The 24,524-nt window shown below is 47.4% G+C and overlaps 1 protein-coding gene across 2 annotated transcripts; it reads left to right on the top strand.

Moving 5' to 3' along the window:
- Positions 1–1,218: 1,218 nt before the first annotated feature.
- Tango14 (transport and golgi organization 14) lies at positions 1,219–22,185 on the top strand. 2 transcript variants are annotated; one of them, XM_089566787.1, is made up of 6 exons: positions 1,219–1,366; positions 10,727–11,115; positions 13,681–13,788; positions 14,249–14,437; positions 20,579–20,681; positions 21,761–22,185. In XM_089566787.1, exons 2-6 carry the CDS (start codon positions 10,758–10,760, stop codon positions 21,849–21,851), a joined length of 849 nt encoding a protein of 282 aa, XP_089422913.1. In that variant the 5' UTR covers positions 1,219–1,366; positions 10,727–10,757; the 3' UTR covers positions 21,852–22,185. The 2 variants fall into 2 exon arrangements, with proteins under 2 accessions (XP_089422913.1, XP_089422914.1); XM_089566788.1 differs by lacking the exon at positions 1,219–1,366 and adding an exon at positions 5,022–5,160.
- Positions 22,186–24,524: the final 2,339 nt, after the last annotated feature.

Here is a 24,524-nt window from a genome sequence, read left to right as displayed (position 1 = left end):
ACTGATTTTACATGCATGAATGACTGAACTGAGGCGCGCACATGACTGATTCAATTTGGTGTCTTTTTTTTTTTTAGTGGACACGCAAAATACTATTTTGCACGGATCATAACCTTCAGAAACCAATACGTCCCCCTTATGTAATGCCTTCGAGCCTATCGGGAAATTAATAAATGAAAATTAGTGCTACGTAGCATAGCCAACAATTTTGGACAAGAGCATTTTTGAGTGGGAAACCGTTTATGAACGCAATTTTTTCATATAATGTAAGATTTCACTATAACAGTCAATATATCCGAAGATCACCTGATGGAAGTCCTGTATTTTTTTTTTCTATGAGCGTTTTTGCTATCGTCAACAGCGTTCCCTATTGGTTTTCTGTGGCAGTCTGAACTGTTCAGTGTATTCAATTCAATTCAATTTCATTTATTTCCAGAAATTCTGGCGGCTGCCTGGACTAAAAGCTGTAGGTATACAGCTTGACGAGGCCCAGGCAGCCGTTACAAGGCATAGGAGCAGACTTTGTATTCGATGGAAACACCTTAATGCTACATATTGGGACCACCTGGGGTTCTTTAACGTGCACCGACATCGCACATTACAGGGCCTCTAGAATTTCGCCTCCATCGAAATTCAGCCGCCGCGGCCGGGATCGAACCCACGTCTTTCGTGCCAGCAGCCGAGCGCCATAACCACTGAGCCACCGCGGCGGGGCGCTACATATCATAAGAATGGACCATTACGTTCAATATTTTCAGAAGAGTCCCTGACAATTTTTAATAGACTTTTGCGTTCAATGTTTCCATAAGAGTCTCTTACAATTTTCCAATTTTTCAAAATTTTTGTCCGAGAATATCGGACATGAGACGACAATGAGCGAGCAGTACCTCGGCATGGAGCGTTCGCACTAACACATACTCGGCACATACATTCAAGTACCTCGGCATGGAGCGTTCGCACTAACACATGCTCGGCGCATACATTCAAGAGACGATTTTGCTACGCTCTGATCGTCCGGATCACTGCTTTCGCACTAAAAAAAAAAAACAGGAAAAAGGAACAAAGAAAACGCGCCGTACAGCCAGCCTCGCAGCTGCGCACACGCCTGCTTCTCTCGAAGCCGTCAGGGAAAGGGGGCAAGCTTTTTTCTTTTCCCTCCGTCCGTGGAGACCGGGAAAGGGTACGAGCGGCGAAGTAGCGGCGAGGAGTGACGCCACCGACAGCAGCTGCGAGGAGAGGTGGGTCAACGCCGCCGCGCCGACGCTCACTTGTGTCGGTAGGTCCGCGCATCTGTGAGCGGCGATCGACGCGACGCGGCTGAGTGCTGCACGAACCAAGAGCGCCAGGAACTCGGGGCCCAGCGCAGGTGAGCGATAAACGTTTGAGCACATTGAATCAGCCGTGCCTTCGGTTGTTATTTTTTTTTTCCAAGCAAATCTCCTAATACTCCAAAGTCCCAGCCATGCCTGAGGACGTCGTAGATTTTCAGTTGCTCTTCCTCCTAGACAACAAAGGGTTGTAAGCCGCTTCTAACTATGCGGAGTTCTTTAGCGTACGTTGCGGTTGCTTTATAGGTACCAGTTTGCTGTTAATAGTAACAATGTACCGTCTTTGTCAAAAGTAACCAGGCTGCATGGTTTGCTTCTAGCTTGCGTAGTGGAGCCCTTGCGGCTTTCTTAAAGATCGAAAGGTGTTGGAAGGTAAGAAGACCCCCAATTCTTACCTTTAACGATCATTTCAGCTTCAGTGAAGCTATAAGGGCTCCACTGTACGAGCTAGAAGCAAACCATGCAGCCTGGTTACTTTTGACAAAGACTGTACTCTTTACTGTCGGCTGGAGATCTTTGGTTTTGTTTGGTTTGGTTTATTGAGTTTAACGTCTCAAAGCGACTCAGGCTATGAGGGACGCCATAGTGGAGGGCCCCGGGCAATTTCGACCAATTTCGAGGCGCTGCTTGAGTCGCAAAAACTCAGGCTGCTGCAGACAACGACTGGAAGAGCGCTCTTACAGAGACTCCGAACAATTTCGACTAATTTCGAGGCGCAGCTTGAGTCGCAGGCTGCTGCGGACAACGACTGGAAGAGCGCTCTTACTGAGACTCGGATACCGCGAGCAGGTGCGAGAAGTGAGGACGGAAGCGATCCCCAACGAGCTTAGCAAGTCCCTCAAGGTAGCGCCAATACCAAGGGACCCCAACCTCCACCGAGGCAGAAAAGCAAGGGCCGAATTCATCGAGCAAACATACGCTCCTTAAGAAACGACCGCGTAGGAAGACGAGTCCTCGAGAGGAGGAGACACCAAAATTGCAGTGGCCATTGTGGTCAATTCGTCTCCAAGCGAAATGACCAGCGCGTCTATGCGAGACTGTACGGTAGCAGAGGCCAAGGAAGTAGCCGTTACTCTAGCGGTGGCGGAGGGCTATAGAACCGAGTGGTCGCTAACAGTACTCACGGACTCTCAAACAGCCTGCCGAAATTACATGAATGGCAGGATAGGTAGTCACGCGCTCCGTATACTCCTCGCAGCGAGCGACAGAATTAAAAACCACAAAGAAGAAAACGACAAGACCACACACAAAATTGTGTGGGTACCGGAACATGCGGGGGTGGCAGGGAACCTATAGGCAGACAGGATAGCTCGAGGATATCCGATGAGACCGCGGAACTCGCGCCAGTATACCAAGGAATACTCGGTCATACTAGAAAACTAAAGAGGCAGAAGAATGCGATATCGCCCGCCGCACAAACCTCTCAACAGAGAGGAAGCTGTCACTTGGAGACAATTGAAGACAGGCTCTTACCCAAACCTACACATGCTAAACAAAATCAAAATGAACCCTACGATATACGCCAACAAATGTCTCTAGTGCGAAGAAAAACCCAGTCTATAATTACCCGGGCCTGTCAGAACCGCGGTCCCCAAAATACAAAACCCCAGTGCGGAGCAATGGGAGACTCTGCTGTCCAGTGACAGCGACTCTGTTGTCCAGCTGTGAAGACCAACAAGGTCTGGTACAGCGAGCTCAATGGCTGGCAGTGGCCAGCGGAGCCCTGGACTGAGGGCAACCGACCATTGATTAGAAGTGGATGAGATCGACAGAGGAGACTCCTGGGCATACAACCAAGAAGAGAACATCTCTGGGGATGCCCCAAAACCGCAGAAAGAAGAAGCACTGGAGTACAATAAATTTTTTCTTCCTTCTTTTTCCTTCCTTCGGCATACCGTACATCCTCACTTCTTGGATGGTCGCGTTCTTTCCTTGCAGACACTCGTCTCTCTCTCCTCCGTCAAGAAATGGGGTTTTTCGACTCCAGGGCCGAGTTCAGAGCGCCTTCTTGTTCGCTGTAACCGAATTGTGCTGCAACACTTGTTCGCTGTATCTCGGATGCAGTGCCAGTGCCCCAATCCACATTTGGCGGTATCACCACCCTCGTGCGTAATAAACGAGCGATCGTTATGCCGTCGTTATACGAAGTTGGCTCCACTGTATAAGCAAGCGTAAAAGAAAGAGCACGGAGCGAGAAAGGCAGTGCGCAAGTTTAAGCTGCTCCGGATTCGCTTGAAACAAAATCCGTATATCCAGAGGGTTGTCCTGAACAGAGCGTACAGCATGTTATCGTGGCACACAATATTAGGTTACAATAATATCGATTGGTTTAGTTTGGTTTATGGGGGTTTAACGTCCCAAAGCGACTCAGGCTATGGGGACGCCGTAGAGAAGGGCTCCGGAAATTTCGACCACCTGGAGTCATGGGCGTCCGGAAGGGAAGGCGGTTGCCCCCCCCCCCCCCCCCCCGAATTATTTGTGCCCTAGTAGAAAACAACTACAAACCTACCGCCTCATCCCCCCCCCCCCTCCCCCTGGAAAAAGTTCTGCGGACGCCCTTGCCTGGAGTTCTTCAACGAGCACTGACATCGCACAGTACACGGGCCTCTAGAATTTCGCCTCCATCGAAATATCGGCCGCCGCGGTCGGGATCGAACCCGCGTCTTTCGGGCCAGCACCCGAGCGCCGTAACCACTGAGCCACCGCGGCGGTGCTACAATAATATCGAGAAAATATATAAACAAATCATGTTTAATTTCTCCTGTCCACTGAATATGTACCCGAAGTATGCACGAATTAGCACCAAGTTTAACCGCGCATTGTCCCTCTGATGCGCCTGTCATGCCGGGACGTTCAAGTCGGCTTGTGAGACCGACAGTTTATGTGCGTCTGAGCAAGCGCAGAATGACATGCCTCGCCTGCCGGCATGTTATGCCAACATGTCGACGTTAAACAGGTTCCGTATGTCGCGGAGGTCGCAATCGTTTCCTGATCGGCTGAATACTACAGCCGCACTGGTTCACCTTGAGTCGATAGCGTAGGCGCCCGGGGCAACCTAGTTGTTAGCTTGGTGCTTTAATGACTTCGCCAATAATCTTTGAATGCGAAGAAAACATGAGTTTAGTTTAGCTCTTTCTTTACCGTGCCTATTGAGCATGAGTCACCTGTAACCCATAGATAACGCTCGCTGTTTTAAATGTACCAATGCATGTTACAACTAACGTTATTAGTTGTATAGCTTAAGGTGTTGGCTTTCAGTTGTGAAGTAATTTGTACCTTTGCTACAAACTTGGGAGACTTGGTGTGGGAATGAAGAGCGCGGTGCTCACCTCTTCTTATGAAGCGAGGCAAAATCCCTGATATCCTGCCGTTCCATCTTTCAAACGACCTCGGGGTTGGCATGCATTTGGCCTTCAAAATATTTGTTTTTAATGCTACCAGCAGTGAGCCTCAGGGCAAAGTCAGATGGTCTGGTTTAGGTTGAAAATGCTCAACTCCAGAAATCAGCCCAAGACATCAATCGCTGTCCATAAGGGATTATCATCCACTATCAGTTGCCGGTTTAATGAATTTTGGGCGCCGTCTAAGTTGTAGGAATGTTCGCAGTACTATAATCGTTATCTGTCGTGTGTCTACATTTCTACATTAAGAGGCCAACATTTGCTCCCACCAACTTTGGAGAAACTGTCGTCTTGCCCGAAAAAGAACCTGCCTCCCCACCCTCCCCGACCTCCCCCCGCATGGCACGGTGCAGTGAAGTCAAACATGTGACGAGATGAAGCGATGCTGTCGAGCTCTTTTTTTGTTGCTGTCGTCCAGCCAACACGAACAAGTATGTATGGATCCTGAGCGAACAACCTTGAGCTAAAGCCGACGATCGATTAAAAAAAGTCGCAAGTGCAAAGATGCGTCATTCTGTGCCTTGCTCATTTACAAAAACATCGTCGAGCTCCAACGACTGCACCTCTACTGCAGTGATGTTAGCTTGTTTTCTTGTCCGTTTTCTTCCCAGGTTCAATGTCCCCATTTCACAGCATTTCTGTGCTTGTTGATTGCCTGTATGTGTGGTTCAATAAAATGGCTGGGGTTCAACGCTGCTTGAACCTAGTTATAGGAGCGAAAGCTTTCTTAAGCATGGTCTCCACTGTCTAAAATCAAATGTCAAGGTCAACGTCAAGGTCAAGAGGCAAGGTCAAGGTCAGGCACCCAATGGTCATAGTCATGTGATCACGTGATCATACTTCCATAGTTTTGGCCGTACCACCACGCAGTGAAGTTCAGTTTGACCGTGTGAGGCATTGAAGGTCATTGTCTCATCCTCATCGAAATCAGAAGTTGTACCCCGAGGAATAGAACTCTCGCTCTAAAAAGGGCTGTTTCGGGCAGTGACGAGCGAGTCTTGGTTAGTGAGGGCTTTCCTTTGTAGCTTAAAAGATTATTAAGGTGCAACTCTATTTTTACGCGCAACCTTTAGTCACTTTAATTCGATACATTTTGTGCATCTGATGCATATTAGTCAGCGTTTCTTTCATGATATTTGCATGTCTTTTCGAAGTTACGCTATCACCTTCCCCAAATTTTTGTGTTTTATGATTTTTACTGTGAATTACAATTCCGCATTCCGCCTTTTAGATGTCTCTCATTCAGAAGTGTATTCACGTTCGTTGATGTGTTCGCACTTTCTACAGCGTTTTATATCAAAAATATTTCGAGAAAAAAAATTTGGCAGTGGCTTAGCTCTGGTTAAGCCTGGATATATAAGCGAAAAGTTATGCTTGGTTACGCTTGGTTTGACGTCATGGCTGTCGCAGTTGGCGCACAATGCACTGGGAGCACCACGATAACGGTGGAGGCGTTCGGCCGTCCACACACTGCCTGTACGGAGGTGGAGGAGGAGACGCGCCTGTAGTGAATACGGTGCTGTCTCAGAAGGTTGCTTTAGAGACATGTACTGCGGTGTCCATTCCTTTCGGGTGTACACCAAGATATGAGAGACAGGCATTTCCTTTCATTAAAACCAATTTTCATTTCATTTTCCTTAAGACCCTTACGGCGCGGTTCGGGTATTCACCGAGATATGAGAGAGACAGGCGTTGTTTCCTTTCCTTAAAATCCAATTTTCCTTTTTTTCTTAGTTGTATTGTTTTTTTTTCTGTACATTACATTTTTGTTCATCTCATTTCTTATTTCCTTTTTATTTTTTTTAATGGTTTTTAATTTTTTTGTTGTTTTGATTTTTTATTCCTTATATTTTATTTATGAAACCCATGCATTCACTAGAGACGCCTTTATTCATGTCAAACCTTGAGCATTCGTGGCGGAGTGGTAGCGTCTCCACTTCAAATGCCAAAGGCCCTGGTTTAAACCCCATAATCCAAACCAAACCATCGATTCCCATAAGTAGTCACTCGGTTTCGCGCATGCGCAGAATATGGCTTTTGCCATAGAGTTTCTCTATGGCTTTTGCGGCATACCCGGCATACGCGAATCCTCGTAGTGAAGCTTTTCGCTTCAAAAATAGCTTTTGCAGAGCCTAGAAAAACTAGCCGCCTTCTGTGAGGCAGGAAGTATTCTTCGCGACTCAAAGTATTTGTCACTTAGAGCATTCAAATTTTCAGTTGCTTTAATTTATATTTCCGAATTTCTAAAATATTTTTCTTGCCGTGTAATAAGCTTAACGTTATAAATATTAGCCACAATTTTCATCACTGTTTATAATATACAAATAAAATTATGTATTACTGCCATATACTTGTTTTAAAAGCGTACTATCAAAGAGAGCATTGATTTAGCTTCACTTGTACATGCTGCACGTTAATTCAACTAACGCAGTATTCTCACTCAAAAACGAAATTTAACCTACAAAAAAGCATATTTTTTTCCACTGCAAGGAAATAATTAATGCACATTGAGAATATTGAACTAAAAACGATTCCGTAGTCCATGAAATAATGACAGAGGAAAGCATTAAAGTATGGAGAAGCTGTTTGTACTGTTGTGGGTCAGGTTTTAGGAGAGTCAAACAAGTCAGGTGAGATGACGTGGAATGCAGTTTCGTCAACTGCGCGCTGTCAGTGAAAAAATCCCGATTGGCCAGAGTCGACAGAACTGGTCGACATCTCGCGCATAAGAATGCCGTCGAGGCTGCTTCGTCCTCCTGTACCTGGAATAATTAGCTCGAGGCAGAAACAGCAACATATATATAACGCTGCTATTGTATACGCCAGGTATAAGTCAAAACGCTGGCACATCCGGGCACTAACCCACTGTTATACCTCGATATTATCTACCCGGCGTCTATTTTAAAGCAATAGCGTTAAGGAGCTCGTGTCACATAAAATGTGGCGTCGTCGTTGGCGCCGTTGACCGTGAGTCCACAGGCTGCGTTATTTAAATGTGAATGCAAATGTTGTAGACTGGATCACCGAATATTTAAATTTAAGGTCTCGGTATTTAACTATCAATGGAGCCAATTCCAATGTAACTTCATCACGTCAGGCGTCCCACAAGGGTCAGTTTTGGGACCCCTGCTTTTTATTGTGTTTATTAATGATATATCGGAAAATATTAGTTCATGCATGCGACTGCTGGTCGATAATTGTGTGGTTTACAGAGAAGTCCGAAACGCCCATGAATAGCATGCTTTGTAGAAAGAACTGGATGTAGTGCACCAGTGGCGCGAACAATGGCACATGGAATTAAAGTTTCAAAAAACAGTGCACATATGCTTTACAAGAAAAAAAAAATCTGTACCTAATTAAATCTACAACACAAACGTACACGAGTAGCAAACTGTCACTGAATATAAGCATTTTCGGTGTGCTTGTCAATTCGAAACTGTGGTGGCATCGGCGTGTTTATTATGTTTCTGGAAAAGCTTGCAAAATGTTGCTTTCTTTTTTGAGGTATAAAACAAGGATGTTTTCTCAAGATTCCAGGGATTTATTGTACGAAACTTACATTAGGTCTCTGCTCGAATATGCATGCACTGTATGGGATCCTGCTACATATATTTATACACATGAATTAGAAAGGGTCCAGAACTTGGCGGCCTGTTTTGTTTCAGAAAATTATAGCAAACAGACCAGTACGACAAGCGTAAAACATAATTAGAATCGGAACTTCTTGAAGTGAGGAGGAGAAAATTAAGGCTGAATTTTTTTCATCATATCTCTTACAAAGTTGTGGTTCTAAGAGAAAAGTACATTTTTCAACCACACTAGAGATCTGAGCGTGTTTATCACAATCACAAAGTGCGTTAATTCAGGGCTAGCACCAATTTGCTCAAATGCCGTCTGTAGATTTGTTTTTAATGTTTCTAATTTTTAATTTTTTCGCCATGTTAATTGTTGGCTGTCGATGGGTCTGCTCTCTTTTAGTCTATTGACTCCGCCTTTTGCCCCGCAGATTTTTTAATTCTTTTACATTTTTTTCAAGCTTATCTCCGCAGTCTTTCACCTTGCGTTTTTTTTTTTTTTTGGCGTCTTTTACACGCTCTGGCCATTTTCTGTTCGCCCTTTACACTCTTGTTATTTCGTACCATCCGTCATACTGCTTTGGAGTGTTGTACACACGAGCTGCTGGTTTTGTTTTTATTTTTGTTTGTCTTTGTCATGGGGCCAGGACAAAATTCCTTTTTTGGTTTAAACTGAAAAAAAAACAACGAGAAAGTATGCCGAATACGATTTTCGAAATTCGGTTTTAAGCGAAAAAGATCAGTACCTGGCGTTCCATGCCATGGCTATAGGCGAAGACAACTCAATAACTAAGCGGCAAATGCCACTCAAATGAGGTAAAATTGGTAAATTGGTTTTTGAGGAAACGAAATGGCGCAGTATCTGTCTCACATATCTCGGTGGACATCTGAACCACGGTGTAAGAAATATTTCTTACACAGTGATCTGAACCGCGCCGTAAGGAAAGGGATAAAGAAGGGACGTGAAAGCAAAAAGAAAAAGGTGCCGTAGTGGAGGGCTCCGGAATAATTTCGACCACCTGGGGATCTTTAGCGCACACTGATATCGCAGAGCACACGGGCGCCTTTTGCGTTTCGCCTCCATCGAAACGCTGCCGCCGCGGTCGGATTCGAACCCGGGTACTCCGGCTCAGTAGCCGAGCGCCCCCTTCAGACAATTGCGTCGACCGGTTCCCATGATGTCATGATGTGATGGCTAATGACTGTTTTCGAAGTATACAAGGAAGGTAGGTCTTGCATGCACGCAATGTGCTACGTACGAGATTGACATTTTATGCGACGAAATATTATAACAAATGAGAAAAAATGAGTGAAGATGAGTGAAGGTGAGTAACAAATGAGTGAAGATGAGACTCTTCGTAACCTTTCAGAGATTTTGAACCTCATGAGTCTCATAGCTGCATGTGAGCAGGAAAGCGGCTGCGTGACTGCCTGGGAATTGTGAGTGGCACTGCCCGAGGAGTAGCAACCCTCAGAACCACGAACACCACAGAGGCAGAATGCCTGGTCATGTCTATGTCTACAGCAAACATCTGCACCCTGCTCACAGACCCCACGACCATCTGTACAGACTCCCAAGCAGCATACATACTCTTCCGTAAAGGCACTGCTTCTAATCATCAGCCCACATACTATGTACGCTACCAGCGCCATCAACAAATCACGATTACATGGGACCCTGGGCATGAGGTCACACCCGGAAATGAGCGCGTTAATTCATGCGTTTGCCCGCGAACTTAGCGTCCGGGCTCCGGTGGATGGCCTCTCCAACCCACAAACATACTCAAGCCTAAAACGAGCCTCTTGACTACCACACTGTCATACAGCACTACAGGCAAAGCCGCATGCTATCCTCCTCCCCGCGCCATACTAGACCACTTACAGAGCATACATGGAAACAACTTCAACTGAACTAATTAATTCCCATCCCCTCACTTTGCTCACTTGTTTCACCGCACCCACTTCCCTCCATACCGCCTGCGAAGCCATCACCCCCCCCCCCACACACACACACACACACACACTCTATCACTACATCTGGGCATGCCCACATCCTATCTGTGTACAACACACTCACACACCTACCTCAACCACCTGGGAGACCGCCCTGTGCTGCCAACAGGAGCTGGTGGACAGCTCAAGCTGATTAACCGGGCTGGGCTGGAAGGGAAGTTCAGAGGGGTCTTGGACTAAAGAGTGCTCCCGGGAAAGTTTTCATATTTCTTATTCATTGAAGTTTATCCTCCTCCTCCTCGGCTTCTTATGGTTGCCCCATCCATTACAAGGCTCAAGCCAGACCATGTAGCCCGCCGACTTTCGAGAAATTCTGTATATGTATATCATGTACCATTCAAGTCCATGTGTCCCCTTAATTTTTGGGAGCCTATACCAACAGCTCTATCTCGTATTCTGACCCACGCAGGCGAAGGGCCTATACACAGGCGGAGGAAAGCATGGCCACCGCGGGAGACTGCAGTGCGGGCCGGCCACTGCGTAACCTGGCCCTGGCCGTGGCCGGCGTGTTCGGCTACGCGCTGCTGCTGGTCATCCAGTACTGCGTGCTGGCCTCCCTGACCGTGAAGAGCACGGTGCGCAAGTGGCGCCACCGGTTTGAGCACGCGGCACTCAACTCGGCCACGGGCTACGCCGCCGTGGTGGCCATCCGGGAGAGCACCGAGAAGCTGGCCGACAAGCCCCGGCACGTGGGGCTGCTCGTGCTCGAGGAGAAGGTCGACCTCGAAGCGGTGGCCAAGGTCATCCTCTGGTGCCTGGCGGCGGGCGCCCAGTCCATCTCCGCCTACGACATTAATGGTGCGTCTCGTTCGCTTCTAGTCGGGAATTCCTCTCAGAAGGACTTCGCTCTTAGCACCCTCCTTATCGCGGGCATACCGCTACAAAGAAAATATGCAGCTTTCTCAACAGCTGAAACACTAAATTGTCCAGTCCGGGTCCTTTCAATAACGAAATTCCATTTTGTCATATCTCTGAACAAACACTAAAAAAATGGTACGGTTTTAACGTAGTTAAACCGAGTATAGGACGTGCGAAGGCACTTGAGGCAACAGCGTCTCAAAGGCGACCGCATGCAAGATCAAGGTCGAAGTTCAAGGGGAGAGGTCAAAGCCGAAGGTTGAGGCTTCACAGATACCTCGGGTTTTCCAGCTTTACTAATGAAGTAGTGCTTTCGCACTAAAAATAAAATGAGAGAAAAGTTCTAAATTTGCGCATCGCCTTTGGGTCTTTCTTCGCCCCGTCTGTTTTGCGCAATATTGAAGACAGATTAAATATGAAGTCAGTGATCCGATGGAAGAGGCTACCGGGTCGCCTGCGGTGCGCCGGAGAGATATAGAGAGCTTCGCGTTGGCACGGACGCACAGAAAAACTGAAGAAACCGCGGTTCTCGTAGCCCTCTTCGCCCTCCCGCGCTTTCTCGCTCTCTGGGTCCAAAAACGTTGCTCTCTGCCGTCGTCAGACGAGGCGGAGCCAGTGCGTCGGTCACGTGGTGCTCCGTCCGCGGATGGAATTTGCGATTTCGTCCGTCGGAGTAGGCACATAAGAGAAGTTTATTTGGACTCTCGACCAAAAAGGGAGTAGCGACTGACAACCCGAAAGAGATTTGCGGACAGCAGGGCAGAACGTATGGACATGGCCTTTCTCGTACGGTTCCAGCGCAAGCAAAGGCACAAAGAAAGAGCATTGTCTTTCTCTTCTGTTTTGCGCAGCAACCAATAAATTATGTCGTAGCCTACAAGAATGTGTGTTTCCTTCCCGCATGCATCTAGTCAAAATGCAAATGCTCCGCGCCCGGAAAATCATGTCCCGAACGCTATTGAGCGAGCGTAAAAAAAAAAAAAAAGCCTAAGCTCTGACCGGGCTTTCAGCCAGTCTTTGCGAAAGCTGCAGGGTAAGCGTTTATTTTTACTATAGCTTTCTTTTCTAAAATATGGCCAACGAAACCAACGTTTCCGTTATAGCAGTGACTTCAGCGCGCATTTTCATGTGTACATCAGCAACGCACAGCGTTAATGAATGACATCGTAATACATCGCTCCATCGCTTCGGGCAACAGCCGGATGTTTCCCTGTACCTTCCTGTAAGCCTATCGGTTTATTTTATTGGGAAAAGCTTCTACACAGGTTGAAGGCAACCAGCACTGTCGCCGTACAGCTATCCTGAATTCTAAGGAAAAAAAAACCGGCTCATTGGAGGAGCAAAGTCAACATAAATCCTCAAAACCCGTCATTCTCTAAATCTGCACACGGCACATGCTTCTTGCCTCACATGCGTACCGTGCATAAACTCAGCGAACTGCTGAGAAAGAGACTAGGGGGTAACGAACCGTAGATCATGAAAAACGGCATCTATCGCGATAGGCCTCGCATTTTCGAAGCGAAGAATGTCATCTAAGGCCTGTGAGAGCACCGCCGCTATCCATGTCGAAGCGGATAGTCTCTTCGACGAGAAAACAAGGCACAGCGGGATCAGAGAAATAGGAAGCTCAGAATGCATATAAACATGTACGACGCGCTTTGAAACGTGTTGAATGTGAGTAGTAAGAGTCAGCGTTAAACAAGTACCCGTAATTTCCTTTCGCTGCCAATACTTCTAGAGCTTAAGTGATGTGCAAGCATCGGCGAGACTTAGCGAAGTGGTGATAGCGGCAATAAATTTGCCTTTCCCGCAGCTCGCCAGTAAGGAAAAATGAGGCAAAATACGGGTGCTATCTTTATTTTCAACAGGTCGTATTGCGCAGTTACAGAAAATAGGACTGCCTAATGCGCAAAAAAAGAAGCGAAGGATGAACAATTATTAGCGGTTGCGAAGTACCGGGCGTCAAGTATACACACGACTCGGCACTTCTTTTTCTGGTTAAAAATGATTTAAACTCTGTGATTATGCTTTGTGGCTTGCCAAAGTTTGTGGGAAAAGCCTATGACCAAAAAATTGCCATGCTTTGCCCTAAGCAGCAATACATTTGTACCCGAGCAATCCTTTCCTGCTCACAGCCGCCTGCTGTGGTCGCGTAGTCATATCCGTGCTCGGTTCCCAATCCAAAGGTTGTGAGTTCAAATCCTAGTATAATCATACGTTTACTTATCATATGTGCGATCAGTGCTGTCAGGAAAACATGATTCGTGTGAGTTTTTTCGTAAATGGTAGCTTCTGGGGACTAACTGCTCCTCCCGTTCGCTAGGGGACGAACAGTTGAACCATTCGCAGTCACTTCCGAGAAGAACGGAAGGTTGTAGCAAACCAGTTCGTCTCCAAAAAGACTTTCCTGACGCCCTCTTTTAATCCCATTTTTTTCTTAGCCGGCACATTCCGCTGTACGCAAGGTGTAAGTGCCACTTGAACGAAATCTCATTTACATTTCAGGAACTTTGGTGCATGAACTGGGGAACCTCAAGGAGATCATGAAGAACACCCTGGTGGACGCACGCTTCAAGAAGAGCGCCGTCGAGTTCGTCGTGGCAAGGCCTGAAGGTCGGGAGCACTTCGTAATGCCTCACCTCTTTCTGTATATTAATCCACTGGGCTGACACAATGTGCCATAGACAAGGAGGGGTACACAGCTTTGACCAGACATTGCGCAACAAGGTATGGGTTCTAAATCGTAAAATTTAATGCCGCCAACAGGCAAGGCTACAACACACTGCAGGCATTACAGCGACAGCAGCTAAGGGGACACTCGCTGGAATTAGCGCCGCCATTTACAGCGTCGTGACGTCATCAGACACGTATCGCACCACGTGATCGGGCTTCGCAACCGGCATTACCGCCAGCCCGCTGGATGACTCAAAAAGTACTGCTGGTCGTGTTTTTGCGAGGTACATTGCGTTGTCCTTTCAGCAGAGTGGGGTGCCCAAAAGATTACCTAAGCCCGTAGCAGAAATAGTGCAATAACGCAAGGACGTTATGTCTCGTGTTTTTTTGCGCTATCCAGGAGAGGATGAGTACGAGAGGAATAAAGGCGCCGCGGAGCAGTTCACGGGCTTGCCCGTCTACGTGGTGACGCCTGTGGACGGAAAAGGCGGCCTCGTCGCGGCGTTCAGGAAGCTTTGCGACGACTACAAGTTTGGAACCATCGACGACCACGACGTCACCCAGGAGACCCTCGACAAATACATAAAGGGCAAGCCTATTTCCCTCTTTTTCCGCCTTCCATTCATCTTCTTCTCCGGCCAGGCTGTCTCTCGCATTGTGCCGTCTCCGGCTGCAGTATGATCTGTGTCTAGAGTTACTACCCTAGCCGACAGCTTTATTACATTTAGATCTTAAAACTCCCGCCTATATTTGTCAGTACAGTGTGTTCCTCGCGCTGATTATAATTTCCAACCTCTTTGGAGACAGAACTCGATTCCGCCTGCGGACATCGCAGTATTCAAAGTGTCAAGTCATCACAGTCCATGCTGCCACATGTAGTAAAATCTTCACTGCAGACTATTTCAAGCCTTGGCGCGCACCTGACTTCTTGAAAGTCACAGTCAGCGCATCAGCGTGGAGCCAGGCCTCGAGCTCTTTGAGAAAAAGAGTCGTAGGCAACTGCGACTGCTGTTGGATGCTTCTATTCTTCGCAGGAACTTTTTTGCGCAGTAAACATCAACACATGTCGATTGACGCAAAGAATTTATGGTTACGGCCATGACGTGACAAGCATGCAAATGCCGTAGCGCTCAAGGAAGTTTGCAACGAGCAAAGACCGCGGGTGGTAGACCTTCACTTCCTCCTGCGATGACTTTGCATCGGCTCGAATTCGCAAGTAGGCAAGCTCTTGTTCCTCGGCACAACACAAACATCGGCTGGTGGAAGAACAAAGAGAGACCGTTTTCTGAGTCTCTCGACCTCATCAGGGCTCTGAGGGAGAGACCGCAGTACTAGAGACAGCAGTACTTGGTGAATGCAACGTATATTCCACAAGAGGTCGCTTTAATGTTTGATCACTACTTTAGACGATAAACCTTTCCCCCTCTCTATATATCTATCTATCTGCCAAAGACACACAATACGAGCAACGGTGTTCACGTGAGACGAATCGAGTCTACACTAATATCTATGTCACTGTTATAACATACAAAATGAAGTAACCGGAAGGGTACGCATACCCAACACTTCTGGACAAAAGCATTTTTGAAAGGGAAAGACTTTATCAGCGCATTTTTTTACATATTGTAAATTTCACTATAATAATCAATATATCCGCAGATCTCCCATCGCTAGGATTAATTTTTTTGTCTTTAATGTTTTTCCCTTTGGCTTTCTACGGCAGTCCTAACTGCTCGATGCGAGCGATGGAAACAATATAAAAGAAAGATTTTGCTACGTATCGGAAGAATGGACCATTACCTTTAATATGTTTCTACCAATGCCTTAAAGTTTTCCAATATTCAGAATGTTTGTCCGATAATGTTGGACACGATATTATATAAGGAAATAAAAATGCCGTCGCCGTCGGATGTATCGAAACCGGATATATCAAATTATTGGCTATATCGAACACAGAGATCATCCGCTTGAAAATCCTATTTAAAAATATAGGACAGTCACGCTGTCCATCGAATTGAAATTTAGCCGGTCGTTCGATATATCGAACTGCGCACCGGGTCCCTGCAAGTGGCACTTTCCCTAATGGCTCTCTGCAATCACTTTCCGCGCACGGAGGTACAGCTGCTGTGCAGCCTTGGGCATTTGCTGACAACGCTCGCGCTCTGAAACTGCGTGCCGAGGTGTACACGGGGTGCACGTTAGTGACCTTCGGTCTCTCGTACTCAATTTGAACGCTAAATCGCTGTCATGTGGTGATGCCCACGTAACTTTAGCCCAGCGGCGGCCCTCGCTTGGCGTGCTTCACTTTCGAAGGCATTGCGGAAACGTAGAGTACCTTAACTTTAATGATCGACTGTTCTATTTACTGAGTACTGGTAACAGGATTAGGCATCTTATGATAGGCAGTGCTTAGTTCGAAAGCACCGTGTGCAGCGGCCGAAGCAGGTTACACCTGTAACGCCTAGCAAGCGGGCGCTGCCAGCACGCCGGCGGGCGGCACGTCGCTGCAAGAAGCGCGTTGCTAGCGTGGGCGCTGCGTATTTTCGCTTGTGGGGTACAGATAATTAAGCTTCTATTACTATTTTTTCTATATAAAATTATCAATATATCGAACTATTTCACGATCCCCTTTCGATATCTCCGGGTTCGACTGTACGCTACAGGCATGGCACTTCAAACCTACGCAGGTGGAAGGGACGGGGGAACTTATAGTAGATACGCTTGCTGATACGCGGCGCGCAGGAATCGGTAACACTGCTCAAAGTATGAAATGAACAACCGAATTTTCATGCCCCTCATACCCGGTATCGCGTCTTTTCAGGACGGCGTCAATTAATTGTTGAGCACAGCGCACTTCTGCGTAGACGTTTACATTCTAACCGATATGGTTTCCCTGTGCTAAATCTTCGGAGCGGAGCGTATGCGTACGTCACTTACGCGGTCACGCACTCTCTGCCAGAACATCTGCCAGGCGACCATTTCGGCCAATTGGACGGCCGCAGTTCTTTTGGATGTCTGTGAGGTGTTTGACGTTGTCTGGGACCCCAGATGCGCCTCACGGGCTTGAATTGGATAACGCATGACACAAGCCACACCACATATATAATTAAATTGAGGAGTAATTACTTCTTAACGCCCACCTGAGAGCAGTCATACAGCTACAACGGAAATCTCTCTGGGAACCTTTGGAGTTGAAAAATTCGTCCTGCTCCGGGCTTCGAACCCGGAACCACCACCAAGCCGAAAAACTCGCTCTACCAAGCAAGCTAACCAGGACGGCTAGCAGATGCAAGCTAGTGGAGGCCGAATTTATCAACAATTCGAAGCCATGGCCATTGCTTCGACATCATGCACTACTATTCTTAGTGACTCTCAGTCTGCAGTACGTATGTATAGCTTTGCCAGACCGGGTTTCCCCCGCTGCTCTTTCCATGCTTCGGAGAGTCCCAATCGACAGCTGCACCATTTCCATCATCTATATCCCCGCTCTATCGGGCGGCTAAAAACAACCCATCCCGATTGCAAACCTACTACGAAGCCGAAGATGAATATTTGACTGCGATCCGCAGCGCAAAGCGTTTATTTTATGCTACTACACTTCCAAATTTGTTGCGCAGCAACCCAAGACAGTTTTGGCAAGTAATAAACCCTCACCCACAACGCGCTATCACTCTCACCAATGATTTACAAGAAACCATTACCGATGCTGAATGTGCCGACGCTTTCAATTCCGCATTTGCCACTGTTTTCACGAAAGAAATCGAAACGCCCTTTTCTTTTCCTTTTTTCCAATATGGAAGATACCATGCCAAACATCACATTTTGTGAAGACGGAATTTCATCCATAATCCAGAAGACTAAACTGTCGTCATCATTTGGCATTGATGGTATTAACTCTAAAATTCTAAGGAACACGAGACACACGGTTACTTCATACTTGTCATTGCTGTTCTCCCAGTCACTTTCTTCAGGAACCATACCAGATGATTGGAAAGTGGGAAAGGTCGTTCCAGTCTACAAAACAGGTAACAGAAACTCTCCATTAAATTACCGACCTATCTCCCTAACAAGCGTGCCATGCAAAATCATGGAACATGTCATTTACTCTCAAATTATTTCTTTCTTAGACTGTAACAATTTTTTTCATCCCTCGCAGCATGGGTTCCGCAAAGGTTTCTCCTGTGAAACCCAATTAGCTCTTTTTGTTCATGACTTACACACTAACATGGACACTAATGTGCAAACTGACGCAATCTATCTGGATTTTGCGAAAGCCTTTGATAAGGTATCTCACCAGCGCTTGTTACTAAAACTTCAACTGCTAAACCTAGATCCTAACGTTATAATGTGGATACAGGAATTCTTGTCCAATCGTACGCAAATGGTTTTAATCAACAGTAACTTATCTAGACCCCTCCCAGTAACTTCCGGCGTGCCCCAAGGATTTGTCTTTGGTCCTCTGTTGTTTTTAATATACATTAACGATTTACCTCAGTGTATTTCTTCTAATATACGCATGTTCGCAGACGACTGCGTCATTTACCGCACAATCAAAAACATATCTGGCCAAACTGCTCTCCAGAACGATCTAATCAGCGTTTCAGACTGGTACAACAATTCACTAATGACGCTAAATGCCAACAAATGTAAATGCATGCACTTCTCCCGCCGGCGCAGTCCCTTTTGTTTCCCTTACACAATTCTTAACACACCCCTGGAACTAGTGCAGTCTTACAAATACCTAGGTGTAACGCTCTCTCACGATTTGTCTTGGAGCACACATGTCACTAACATTATCGCCGCAGCTAACAAAACCTTAGGCTTTCTGAAACGTAATCTGCGAAACGCCCCGGAACATGTCAAATTACTAGCTTATAAATCACTTGTCAGGCCAAAACTGGAATACGCGTCGCCCATTTGGAATCCGCACCAAGCATATCTCGCCGACGCATTAGAATCAGTCCAAAATCGCGCTGTTAGATTTATTCATTCATCGTACTCATATAATATCAGCGTTTCATCTCTCAAAGCAGAATCTGGTTTATCATCGCTTTTCTGTCGACGTCGCATTGCTAGCCTTTCACTGTACCACAAGTTCTTTTTTTCGTCCCTTAATCAAGCACCATACATCACAGCAGCAGCACGCATATCATATCGAACCAGCCATCCACTTCAAGTTGCGCGCCCACGTGCCCGGACCACCACCTTCACTGCTTCATTTTTTTTCCGAACCGCCACAGACTGGAACGGCCTTCCCCACGAAATCGCTTCTACTACCTGCCCATCTTCGTTTTTGCAACTAGTATCTGACCATTTTTTCAATAACTGTTTACCATGATCCTTATTGTTTGTATAAAAACCCACCCCTTATGTAATGCCCCTACGGGGGACTTTTAAGGTAATAAACTGAACTGAACTAAACTGAACACACTCACACGCGCCGTTCACACTGCATACGCACGTGGCTTGAGGTCTCACTCACCAAGCAGTGTCGTTGGCCGACTCCCACGTGGTATTTTCCGCGAAGGACCGTTCGGTCACGTAACACGCCATTACAATGCATTACCGACTCAAACGAGTCCGGTTTCCACCGGGTGATAAATCCCTCACAAAATCTGGAACGGTCCTTTGGCGACGTGTCTCCCCACGCCGGATCAGTATGCATTCATGCTTCCCGGAAGCTATATCCTCGACTGCGCCCTCTACGGTTAACGCGCCGATAGTGCCCACATCATAAGTGCTTGCTCCCTAAACTGCTATTTCCCTAAACCAGAGCTACAACTCAGTGCTTTTGAGCAGTGGGAGGCGGCACTGCTCAGGTCGGACCTGACTGTCCAACGCCGGGCCCTCGAGCGAGCCATTGAGGTCATCTCTGAAGCAACATCTTCTGATCACCTAGCATCGACCTAAAGTTTCGTTTTTCTTTCTTGGAACTAATAAAGTTTTCCTCATCTTCCTTAATAAAGCTCAATTTTGGTTATAACACGTCATCTCCCGCACACGCCGCACACCATGACTGCACCGGGTTGCTCTATTGTCAACGCCACGCCTCCACTCCCCCACACTCAACTCTCACGCACTCCCTTGCTGAGCCTATCGCGGCATATGTGCATTTATGGATGGATTGGCAACAGTGCGTGACCGCGTAAGCGACGTATGCATGCGCTCCGCCCCGAAGATTTAGAATAGGGAAACCCTATCGATTAAGGCAGTAGTGGAATAGCGGAGCGCCAATGCGCATGCGCAGAACTATAACGCCCTTCGTGTTATTGTCCTGCACATGCGCAAAGGCGCCCCGCTATTCCCTATCTCCCTAATCAATAAGGTCCTTTAACTAAAACTCCCTAGAATAGGGATTTTAGTTTTATAAAATGGGAATAAATCTCTAAAGGGGAGTTTTAAAACTACCAGATAGGGAGTTTTCCCTATCCCCCTAATCGATAGGTGGAGTCTAAAACACTATACTGAACAGTCCGACTCGTATCAGCTTTTTGCATATCGCTAGCTGTCGCTGAAATTCACATTACCACAAGGGCAAACGTCTGATGACTTAGTTTATTTTGGTGCACTATGTTTTCATCCCATATTTTCATTGCCTGGGCAGTAGAGGGAGCAGAATATAGCTAGTGTTCCATTTCTGTCGTTTGCTTTCGTGCACAGTTGAACACGAGCAAAGAGTTTGTTGATCACGTGTTCCACTATTTATCGCGCCCTTTCTCTTCTTCTGCAGCCGAGTACCGAGGGATGCCGGAGCCACAGCTCGCCCTGCGCTTCGGTGGATGGGGCTCTGTCCTGGGCTATCCGCCGTGGCACATAAATTACAGCGAGATACTGTGAGTGTTCGGGGACAGATAGGTCCTGCTCGCATACAAATATGTCGCTCGTATTTCAAAGCCCGTGAAAGAGAGCAACTGATTAATTGAAAAAGAGCACAATATGGATCTGCTAGATCCCCACAGATCATTTGCTCACAATAAAGGACTGGTAGGAACAAGTGGCTTTCCGCATCAGTGTGCGCGGCCAGGAGTGACTGCATGCCGTATTGCTCAAAGAACTGCAATTTGCGTAGACACTTCCCTTGTTTTTACGCGAAATGCTCATGCTACTCTATAAAAGCACATGCACTCTAATAATTCACCGGCATAAAACAGGCTAGGCGTAGATGCACTTTTACCCGAAAGAGAGAAATAACTTTTATTTGCACCCGTCAAAAATGACAGGGGAGAAGGATTTAGCCTAAACACCCATTCATTCTCCTAACAGTCGGCCGGAATCAACCGGAAAAAATATTTTCCCCTCGACAGTATCTCACACTCTGCATAAACGTATACGCACATGTTACAACGACAGTTCTTACATGGTCAAAATATATACACGTACGCTAACTTGCTGGTGAACCGAAATCCGCCGATCCCTTTTATTTTCATGGATTACCCTGAGTTAGCCAGACTAGCCAGCCCATATGGACCGAAAATAAAAAAAAAAGCATGCTGCTGACTTGCAGCAAGCCACCATGGAGGCTTCAGTTCAAAGCACTGCATGCTTGTGGCGCTGCAGAAAATGAATTTCTTCCATTGTTTCAGTTTTATGACTAAAAAGAGCAATTGAATGTCATCAGACGACAGGGTGCCGAGAATTTCTCGGCGGTAGCGTTAAAAATGACTTGGTAACAGCTAGGAGAGTGCCTGAGATCCCCAGATGGTCGAAATTTCCGGAGCTCTTCACTACGGCGTCCCTCATAGCTTGAGTCGCTTTGGGACGTTAAACGCCCATAAAACCTTGAAACCTGAGGAAGAAAACCACCATGTCTGCTTCCTCGGCCGCTATCCTGCTGCCCTTATTTTTTTCGGCGTAGTCCAGCGGTTACTCGGATGTCTGCTTACTCTCTTCTCTGTCTCTCCCGACGCTATAGGGACCTCGGAAGCCACAGGAACGTGCTCCTCTCCGAGTTCGTCGAGGTTCTGGAGAAGTACAACAAAATAGAGAAACGCTTCGGCAAGTGACCACGTGTGGCCCGCCTTTGGCAGCCATGGACAGGTGCAGCAGAAATGCTGGACTGGGGCGTACATTTATCAAGCGTCATGAGGCTGCGACACACAACAAGACAGCGATCGTGCAGGAGCGGCACGCTGCGAGGTGTGGGACAAGGGAGTGTGTAGTAAACAAACAAGCAAGCAAGCAAACAAGCAAACAATCAATCAAGCAAGCAAGCAAGCAATCACGAGCAAGCGTGTGCGTGACGCTGTCACGCTGGGAGATAGAGGGGGGTTGCAACAGGAATTCCATGGACTGGTCGGTGTGGGCCGTAGCAAAGAAACAGGAAGATACAGAAGTGTATTATGTCTCACTTTGTAATAAGAATATTAATGACTGCTACTAATAACACATAAAAAAAGTAAACTCTCAGTAGGCAAGAGCACTAGTTGATAAGATCGAAAGTATACGCTGAAAGAGGCGGCACAAGGTGAGGCCAGCGGCGCGTAATGCAAGCCGACCGCTCCCCGCTTCTGTAAGCGATAGCAAAACGGACCAGCGGGAGCGTTTGAAATTCTATGCCGATCATTACACCAACCCGCCGCCGCGGTGGTTCAGTGGTTAATAAGGCGCTTGTCTACTGAGCCGGAGTACCAGAGTTCGAACCCGACCGCGGCGGCCGTGTTTCGATGGAGGCGAAACGCAAAAGGCGCCCGTGCGCTGTGCGACGTCAGTGCACGTTAAAGATCCGCAGGTGGTCGAAATTATTCCGGAGACCTCCACTACGGCACGTCTTTCTTCCTCCTAGAAAAGGGCAGTTAATGAGCCCTTTTCTTTCCTGAAAATCAATTCTCATTTCAATTTTCATCGCTACACAAACCGCACTCAAATCCCTGATGATGATGATGAAAAAACTTTATTTGTAACAACGGAGTTTTGGACACGTCGGTCCTTGGGCCCCCGCACGGCCCCACTGCACTCAAACGTTCACGTCCCGGAGGCTCATGACGCTGGCAGCCCGGCATGTGGCGATGGCTTGCTTGGCCGGGTCCTCGGAGCGCAGTAGGGTCTCCCAAGCCTCCCAAGTGGTAAGGTGCTCCAGGCTCCGCGGGGGAGGATCCGCCGGGCAGATGAAAAGAATATGATCGAGGGTGGCTTTGCGGTGGTGGCAGAGGGTACAGGAAGGGTTTGTGTGGACTTGGTGATATCGCGAGCGTATATAAGGGGAGGGCTAAGTGCGTGTTTGGAGCCGCCTCCAAAGTATCTGATGGTAATTGTCGAGGGAGGGATGAGGTGGGGGGTAGAGCCGACGCTCGGCTTTGCAGGCCTGCGTCATTTCACTGAATGAGTGCATGCGCTCCCGCGAGAACCCCAAGTCGGAGGCCGCCGGTGCCCGGTTGAGAGAAGCTCGGGCTAAAGCGTTGGCGGCCTCGTTCCCGGGATTCCCGGAGTGGGCAGGCAACCATATCAGCTCCATGGCGGGGCGGGTGGGCGGCGAGGGAGTCCAGTATGCGAAATGCAGGGACGTGAACTCTCCCGCGAGCAAAATTTAGTATGGCAGTTATAGAATCTGACAGTATATATCGAGCCTCCGTGCGTGTGATGGCCAGGGCAATGGCGGCCTCCTCGGCCTCCTCGGAAGTGGCAGCGGGGGATATGTGAAGAGTGGCAATCGGTTGGAGGGAGTGGTTTGTGATGGCTACAACCGCGTCTTCGCCTGTGCATGCAGCACCCACCCAAACGGCAAACGGTTCCGTGCCATAGTGTTTGTGGAGCGCCCGAGCGCGAGCTCTGCGTCGGGGTTCGTGGTAGGTGGGGTGCATGTTTTGGGGGAGAGGTTTGATAAGTAGTACGCGGTGAATATGGCGGGGGACCTGGAGCTCGTGGTAAAACAAAACTATCTTCGCAAAAGATGCAAAATGTGTGTTCTTCCCCAGCCATGAGACAGCACTCTTGGTTCTCCAGTCTTTCCGTGCGAGCACTGTAAAACCGACATGCGAGTATCTCCACAGTTTACCTCCAGTATCTCTACAATGCCTGCCCTCAACCCAACTTGGAAACTAAGGGGCCTAACTGGACAGCTTTCTGCATGCTTTATCAGACAGAGCCCGCAGTCTATTTTAGCTGTCGCCCTTTCCGGGGCCTTCTTCGCTTCTCCTTTCTCTCGATAGTTTAAACACACACGGCACGCATTTAGTTCCAGTTTTAGTTAGCATTACGCGTGTCATCTCTTTGCTGCTATGGTAGAAGAAAACGCGTACAGTCCTATAAAAATTCCAAGTGACCATTACCGTATTCTTAGTAATTATTCCCGTGTTCATATCCATAGCTATTAAGCCGCGCTTAGTATACCTAGATATGAAAGAATTAGGCTCCGGGCTCATAAAAAAGTGCCCAAAAGTATGCATCAGTTCTTCAAGAAACAGGATAGCTAAGCGGGCGAGTTGGTGATACATTATGCAAAAAACGTCGTGACGTCTTCAAGAAACGTCACGAGCCGTCTCTACAAAGGACACCTGCACGCAAGTACGCAACGAAATTCTATACGAAGTGACATCGTAGTGATGTCTGCGGACATTCTCCAATGCGTGCAAATCTAAGTGCCTGCTACGACTGAACAGGGTGTTCCACTGAATGAATGAATGAATGAATGAATGAATGAATGAATGAATGAATGAATGAATGAATGAATGAATGAACTT

Source organism: Amblyomma mixtum, chromosome 1 (genome assembly GCF_055824585.1).
Source record: "Amblyomma mixtum isolate Tamu chromosome 1, ASM5582458v1, whole genome shotgun sequence".
Lineage (NCBI taxonomy): Eukaryota > Metazoa > Arthropoda > Arachnida > Ixodida > Ixodidae > Amblyomma > Amblyomma mixtum.
Note: the sequence above shows the minus strand (reverse complement) of the source record. Positions and strands in the feature narration are given on the sequence as shown.

Coding starts and splice junctions, on each gene's coding strand:
- Tango14 (XM_089566787.1), top strand. CDS start 10,758: ATGGCCACCGCGGGAGACTGCAGTGCGGGCCGGCCACTGCGTAACCTG. Junction 11,116..13,680: donor CTCCGCCTACGACATTAATG/GTGCGTCTCGTT, acceptor TTTACATTTCAG/GAACTTTGGTGCATGAACTG. Junction 20,682..21,760: donor ATAAATTACAGCGAGATACT/GTGAGTGTTCGG, acceptor CCGACGCTATAG/GGACCTCGGAAGCCACAGGA.